This window comes from Arachis duranensis, chromosome 6 (assembly GCF_000817695.3).
Source record: "Arachis duranensis cultivar V14167 chromosome 6, aradu.V14167.gnm2.J7QH, whole genome shotgun sequence".
Taxonomy (NCBI): domain Eukaryota; kingdom Viridiplantae; phylum Streptophyta; class Magnoliopsida; order Fabales; family Fabaceae; genus Arachis; species Arachis duranensis.
In genome coordinates this window covers 104638818-104646808 of record NC_029777.3, presented here as the reverse complement: position 1 = coordinate 104646808, position 7991 = coordinate 104638818, and the positions used below count along the sequence as shown (strand labels likewise).

At 33.9% G+C, this 7991-nt stretch overlaps 1 protein-coding gene and 1 pseudogene across 2 annotated transcripts; both read left to right on the top strand.

Moving 5' to 3' along the window:
- The first annotated feature begins 221 nt into the window (after positions 1-221).
- On the top strand, positions 222-3086 carry LOC107495314 (uncharacterized). 2 transcript variants are annotated; one of them, XM_052263474.1, is made up of 5 exons: positions 222-406; positions 487-551; positions 684-1764; positions 1886-2034; positions 2582-3086. In XM_052263474.1, exons 3-5 carry the CDS (start codon positions 826-828, stop codon positions 2832-2834), a joined length of 1341 nt encoding a protein of 446 aa, XP_052119434.1. In that variant the 5' UTR covers positions 222-406; positions 487-551; positions 684-825; the 3' UTR covers positions 2835-3086. The 2 variants fall into 2 exon arrangements, with proteins under 2 accessions (XP_052119434.1, XP_015971917.1); XM_016116431.3 differs by lacking the exon at positions 487-551.
- Positions 3087-5431: 2345 nt separating this feature from the next.
- LOC107495269 (60S ribosomal protein L26-1-like) lies at positions 5432-6386 on the top strand (annotated as a pseudogene).
- The last annotated feature ends 1605 nt before the right edge of the window (positions 6387-7991 follow it).

Below are 7991 nucleotides of genomic sequence, written 5' to 3'. Positions count from 1 at the left end.
TTATTAGTCAATCATCGATATTTTAAATATACAAGATAAAATATATTATTGGATTATTAAACTAAAAATTAATAATTAAATAATAACTAAAACTAATAAATTTTAATAATTTTTAATAATCTTTGGTGCACGGAAAATAAACGGTGATTTACTTGATCAAAGTTTTGGCACAATAATCAAATTGGTTTGGTAGAGTGATTATTTATTCGGAAAATATTTTAGTACAGTGAACGGGAATTGGGTTATGTCTCAATAATCACGCTAATCCCGTCCCTCATTCCTTTCCGTTTCTTCTCGTTCTTTCTCGATCCCCATTTCTTTCTCTTCTCTCTCATTCTCAGATGCTCTCTTCTTTTCGATTGTTTGCGTCTCCCTATTCGCCTTCGAACCTTAACCCTCTCCTTTGGTGAGTTGCTCTTCATTTCTATTGGTTTGATTATCATTATTCAATTTATTTATTCATTGCTGATTCCATGTTATATATAGCAACCTACCTTCTTCTCTGCTTGTGTTGCATGATTCATGGAGTTCATGCCAGGCTAGTTGTAAAGGTTCTATCTTCTTTACAATTGAACTTTAAAAATTGGATTTTGATTTTGACGGGAATTAATGAAAATCGAGTTAAGTAGCTTAATGTTTCATGCTCTTATCTAACTCGGCCTTCATTTCTCTCTCTTTTGCAGGGTTGTTTGTAATCATCGTCATTCGAAGGCTTTTCTACTACTTCATTCATGTTCTTTTAGTTTTTCTCTTTAATTCATTTCACCTCCATAAGTTCTGAAATTTTCCATTTATAGGCCTTTTTGTAATCCCTGTGTATTTAGCATGGGTTCTTATAGAAAGGGAAAGGTTGCTCTTGATTGTTTTCGGACCTTGGCTTCAAAGGTTCTTCCCCAAAATAAAAATTTCCAACGTGGTTCGAGGATATTCCAATCTAGGTATTTGGATTCGGGTTCTAAGGTGTCGAATGCCAATGGGTTCAAGTCTTTTTCTTCAATTCCTACTAGGGTAGTCACATGGGGTGGTGGATTTAATAGGAACTTGCACAACCAGTTTAATGTTGGGGGTAGGAGGTTCTATTATGTGGATCCCTACAATGTGCATCATTTCAGGCCTAGAGGGCCAAGGAAGTGGTTTGAGAATCCTAGACATGTATTCATTGTTGTGGTGGTTGGGTCAGGGATATTGATAACTATGTATTTTGGGAAATTAGAAACAATTCCATATACCAAGAGAACCCACTGGATTTTGTTATCTAAAGCCATGGAGAGGCAACTTGGGGAGGCTGAATTCGAGAAACTGAAGGAGAGTTTCAAGGGAAAGATCTTGCCTCCTATACACCCTCAGAGTGTGAGGATAAGGATGATATCAAAGGAAATCATTGATGCCTTGCAGAGAGGGTTAAGCAAGGAACAAATTTGGAGTGATGTTAGTTATGCATCAGCACATGTCACAGGGTTTGAAGGGCATACTGAGGAGACTTTGAAATCGTTGACTGATGCTAGTGCTGATGGCAAGGCAGAAAGTGGTTGGCCCAAAGAAGATGAAATCCTTGATGACAGTTGGGTTCAGCAAAGTAGAAAGAAAGGCCACGAGAAAGGGCCAGCTACCTCGCATCTCGATGGATTGAATTGGGAGGTGCTTGTTGTCAATGAGCCGGTTGTCAATGCCTTTTGCCTACCTGGTGGTAAGATTGTTGTATTCACCGGATTGTTAGAACATTTTAAAAGTGATGCTGAGATTGCCACTATAATTGGACATGAGGTATAATTGTGCTTTGTTAAACTAATTGTTTTTTCAGTTTAAGATTTGTAGGAGGTTCTTGGTTTATTAATTTGCCCGAAAGATATGTATGCTTATTTGTCTGTTTTTTCTTCTTAATTAGGTTGGCCATGCTGTGGCCCGACACAGCGCTGAAGGTATAACGAAGAACTTGTGGTTTGCTATCCTGCAGTTGATTCTTTATCAATTTGTCACCCCTGATATCGTCAACACAATGTCTTCTCTCTTCTTGAGGCTACCATTCTCTCGACGGTATAACTTCGTTCATGTCTTTCTAATAAGTCAATTTCCTCTGTGGTTCTTTGATTACACTTGTTGCATTTTACTTAACATCATGTTTGTCATGACTGTCAAAATAGTGTAGAATGCTGTTGTGGATTGCTTTAGTGCTTTATTCCACATAACATATTAGTTCATAGAAGATTTTGATAGTTCCAAGCAAATAAGAACTCCATTTCATTTACCATATGCTTTACCATAATTTCAATTAAGTGAATGATAGTTGATATCTTTTCTGAATAAAATTTCTGAGTGAGATGGGATTTAATAATTCATTTGAAACTGTGGTGTTGTGATACAGTTATCAAATTTTGACATGTCTTTTCTCATTCATCCTCAATTGTATTTCCCTTGAGACATTATTGTGTGCCATCTATCAACATGTCAATGTTTTAAATTTCGTATTATACTTAAATATAATCATGTACATCCTGCTTGTACTTGTTCCGCGTGGTAGATATTTTGTTCAAGTGGAAACTTTTTCTTCCTTCAATTTTTTATAACTAAATCCTGTTTTCAGGATGGAAATGGAAGCCGATTACATTGGCTTGCTCTTAATTGCTTCCGCCGGATATGATCCACGGGTAGCACCCACAGTGTATGAGAAGCTGGGAAAAGTCACCGGTGGTGACTCGGCACTCAGGGACTATCTCTCTACTCATCCATCTGGAAGAAAGAGAGCAGAGTTGCTCTCCCAGGCCAAAATAATGGAAGAAGCATTCACCATATACAAGAATGCTAGGTCTGGAAGAAGTATTGAAGGATTTCTTTAGACTAGCGTCACTTATATTTGCACACCAGAATCAACAAAGAACGTGTAGATGAAACTTGAAGGAATTCTGTTTTAGCCAAAAGAAAAGCTAGGCAATTTTCTGTATGCTGAATTTTTTCAACAATTTAGTTTCACAGATAGATGTTTGTTATGTGAAGTGTTAATTGTACAGTGTTTCAAAGAAAATTATTGATTAGATCATCTGTTGTAACATCTCAAAAGTATTTCTAAGGTAAAAGTGACTATTTTTTCATGTGTTCAGTACATGTTATTGCAACAACCAAATCAAGTGTATGATGCTCATATAAAAGGTTAAAAAAGTATTGTTGAATGTATTTTTTAGGAGTTTGCTCGTGATGGATTAGGTTGGAAGGCGTTTGATTGCTTTATACTGTTGAGAGATGGAGAAAAGGTAGTGCTGCTTTGATATAGTGAAAAGCTGTTCAGTCAATTGAACCTCAAGTTTATGACTATGCATGCAAGGTTGATAACTTGATATTATCATGCTTACAAAGGATTATATGAAACTGGGGGCAGGATAAAGGTCAGGATTAGGAGAAAAGACTTTCACAACCGGTTAAAAAAAGGAGGAAGGATGCTTATGGGTTCAGCCTCAATAGGTGATGATGGTATCGATGTTGACAAAGGAGGTGGATGAGAAACAGAAAAAGAATGTTAAATGCCATATATTTTGTTGAGATAGTTAGCACATTTATTTGAAGAGCAATGCTAGGGGCAGCAACTTTTGTGATTGGTAGACAACAAATAGTCATCAATGATAATTTAATGGTGTGAGATTTCATCCAATGACTTACATTTCTCTGCTGGTTACATGCTGGCCAAAATTCAACAAAACTGCTGGCCCCTAGACTTTTCCTTCTTTAAATGATATATCATTATTCTTTATTTTATGATGAAAAATATAATAAATCATGAAGCTAAACCACCTTTCTAAGTATTCTTTTTATATAATTTTTCAATAAGAAAAAATGGTTGATTTCCATATAATTTCTTTGTTTTCAAAATAATTTTTTTCAATATTTACTTATTTTAAAAATTAACAGATTGTTATATATACAATTAGAACCCCTTACATATCCTTAAAGATTTATCATTGGCCAATAGATTGTTACATGTAAAAAGAAAGATTTAAACTCTCTATACTTAAGAACTAAGAAGATTAATAAGCTAACCACTCAATCACACTAAATTAATTTTATTATCTATCTTATTTATATCCAAAATACAAAATATCCTTCACTCTTTTTAAGAATCTTTGAAAATAGTATATTGTAAGTCAATATCCTTATCTTTTAAGACCTTGTATCAATTTAATTATTATGTTATTTTCTATTAAAAAATTTTGCTTATCAAATTCGGTATGGTCAAAATCTCAATTTGATATGCATTAAATATCTGCATTTTGTATGATTGGATCTAATATCTGTATTTTTTATGTTTAGATCTGATCCCCATATTTACCAGATATCGAATATATCTGTAAAATAGAAAACACATTTAAAAAAACTTATTTCTACATAAAAAAAAATAAAATTCTTTTTCACGCTGATAAACCTCTTTTTTTATTCTTTTAAACATATTTATTTCTAAAATATTATTAAACCAACTTTTCTAAATAACAAAAAATAAAATAATATAACATATATGAATAATAATTATTAATAGAAATAAAACATAAAAATAACATATATATATTATTTAGTGCGGATATACGGATCAGATATATATTCATGATCCGATCTGGTTAGATTGTGGATTCAATCAAATCATGTTGTGGATAGGATTATATCCGTAAATTCTGAATCGAATGCAAATAAATACTATAGATTTGTAGATATGATCCAATCCATGAACACCTTACACCACATTCCTTTAATTGCCTTTCAACACATGAGCGTTGTTGCTTTGTTTCACTCAGAAACAGCACCTCAGAGGAATAGGAAATCCATATCTCTTTGATGTTGTGAACTTTTGGAGTTTCTCCAAACCCGGCAGTTTCACGTGAGCATCTTCATGATTGTTGCGGTGCCCATTTTGGGATGGCACGGTGCTCCACTTCAGCAAGATTTGTGTCTGAATTGCTCATGCTATCCACTTCCAAGTCATCTTCCTTTTGTTCTGAACTTCTTTTACGGCCGATTCCAACAAATAGTCTCTCTCTTGCTTCCTCCTTTCTTGCTAGACGTTTTAGTTTTAGCCTTTTTCTGCTTCCTCCTTTCATATTATTGCGACCGCCTATTGCGAGTTCAACATTTGAGATAATTTGCATTCCTCCATGGTCTTCTTTCACTGCTGGAATTGGTTCGGGTAAGACATAATTAATGTACTGTTGTGGGCTATGCATATTGGTGGGAGGTAGGATGTGTTGGTGGTTGTGTGAGGGGTCTGGTTCTGTATTTTGGTTTAAGTTTTGATGTTGTTTAGTGATTCGTCCGTGTGTTGGGGTGGCCGAGCTTTAGCAATCCCGAGCAGTTTACTGACGGAGGAGGAGAGAAATACTTCGGCCTGGACTGAACATGGCTGCGAAAATAACTGCAAAAATATTCCGACGCTCAAGTCAATAATAAATTCTAGTGAATGTATCAAGTAAATATGAAAACTGAGAATAGAATAATAAACCCTTTAACTTGCTGCCTCCTAGCACTTCTCTATTTGGATAGTCCACATTTACACCCACATTGGAATCCGTGTGAAATCTTCTTCTATTTTGACAGTTGCACTCCATCGTTTTATGTGAATCACAACCTGTTGAAAGAGTAAAGGGGAATCCCTTTTCTAGCTTTATGGCGTCAGATTTGCGTTTAAAAAAGAACTGAAACACATTGTCACTTTGTCACCATGAGCTTTGACTCGAAAGCTATCGGGATGGTTCCTGTTACCTAGATTATTTTTTTATCAATAATAGGTTTACCATTGTAATTACCGTAGGAAGAGCCGCAAGGCTCACTTCACTGCTCCGTCGAGCGTCCGCCGCGTTCTTATGAGCGCCCGCTCACCACCGATCTCCGATCGAAGTACAACGTGCGCTCCATGCCGATCCGTAAAGACGATGAGGTGCAGGTGGTTAGGGGAACCTACAAAGGCCGCGAAGGGAAGGTGGTTCAGGTTTACCGTCGCAAATGGGTGATCCACATCGAGCGCATCACACGCGAGAAGGTTAACGGGTCCACCGTGAACGTCGGAATCCACCCATCGAAGGTGGTGATTACAAAGCTCCGATTGGACAAGGACAGGAAGTCTCTTCTTGACCGCAAGGCTAAGGGTCGTGCTGCCGCTGATAAGGAAAAGGGTACCAAGTTCGCTCCTGAGGATATCATGCAGACCGTTGATTAGTTCGTTCTCATTTTCATTTTTCTATATACTGCTACTTAGTTTGTTTCTGCTGTTAGTGTTGTTTCGTATTTTAAAGCTTTAACTATTTTTGGTCGCTAGTTTTTTTGGAGGGTCTGGATCTGAACAAATCCTGCGTTTTGAGGCCTATTATGTTTTGCTTATTTAATGAAATGCTTGACATTATTGCTGAAAAAAAAAATGTTACCTAAATTATTTCTTTATCAATAATAGGTTTACCATTGTAATTATTTTTTAGTGAGAGTACATAAAAAAAAGTACATAGTATATAAGGTGTAATAACTCAACAAATATTTTCTAAGGGGAATTTTTATGTACTCTCACTAAAAAATAATTACAATGGTAAACCTATTATTGATAAAGAAATAATCTAGGTAACAGTTCCAGATTGCACTAAGTGCTGCCTCCATTATGCCCCCACTAAAGCCTCTATCCGCCATGAGTCTTCCTATTAGACTTGTTGAGCAATTTTCAATTCCTTCACGTACACCTTGCTCTTCCATGTATACTATCTCCTCTTCTCCTAACAAATATGAATTTTGTGTTTGCCTTACTTCCTCTGCTGCCATTTATTGGTTAAATAAGATGTCTTTTTGTGATGAAGAACAAAGTGAAACTCTTCAGCAATTTTCTTATTGTGATGCAGATTAATGGAATCTTCAATTATAGAGAAAACAAATAGGATCTCTCCCGCAATCCTCAGTTGAGATGCAGCAGAATTATGCCTCACTAATAAACCAATGTGGCATAAAAATCAATGTGTGTTCACAAATTAGGATTCTCCAAAGAATAGTCCTAGCAGAGCACAACTAGCCCTAGCAAAGCACAAGTAATATATTAGCAGACAATTTTTTAGATATTGTTTTTTGGTGACTACAATTTTTTAGATATAATAAAATACAACTAATTTATATTTAAAGTGTAATTATTATATTGTATCTAAGAAAGAACAATGAAATTGTATTTTAAACTTAATTATTTTATTTAAATTATGATTAAGGATTTAAATTAAGAGAAAGTCTACGGGTCAGCAGATTTTGTGGTTTTTAGCTATCAATGACGTTTTTAATAGTGTGAGATTGCATCTAATGGTGTAGAATCATTCAATTTTCTTTTAATAGTTAAGTGCTAGCCAGAATTTAACAAAAGTGCTGCCCCTAACACTCCTCGTTAAATTAAGTGTAAAAAATATAAAATACAAATATTTAACTTAAATCATAATTTTTACTGTAATTACATATTTAACTTAATTTTGAATAAGTTTTAAACTAAAGAATTAATATATTTTATTTCCTCAAACATTACATTTTCTTATAATTTAATATAAAAAAATAAAAAATAAAAGAACATTGATTTGATTGCTATATCAAAATAAAACTATTTAAAAAGTTTATACAATTTTTTTTAAATAAAAATTTATATCAAATTAAAACCATTTATAAAAGAGGTCATTGTACTACTTTATAATTTTTTTATATGTTGCTACTATATTTTTATTATTAAATTTGTATTTAACATTATGTGTGGTATAAAATCTCAGTTTTAATTCTATTTTTTTAATGTAGTTTTGTTTTTATATAGCTTCTATGTTTTTTGATAGTACAACAAATCAACAAGTTATAGACCTCACAAAGATGGAGAGAGTTTTAGTAGGAGTAGCAAAATAAAAATAAACAATAAAACATATATGACACACATTTTATATTTATTTTTTATTTTTATTTACCATATCATATACAATAAAATACTAAACACTAATTATACAATATTTTTTCTGGTATTGCCA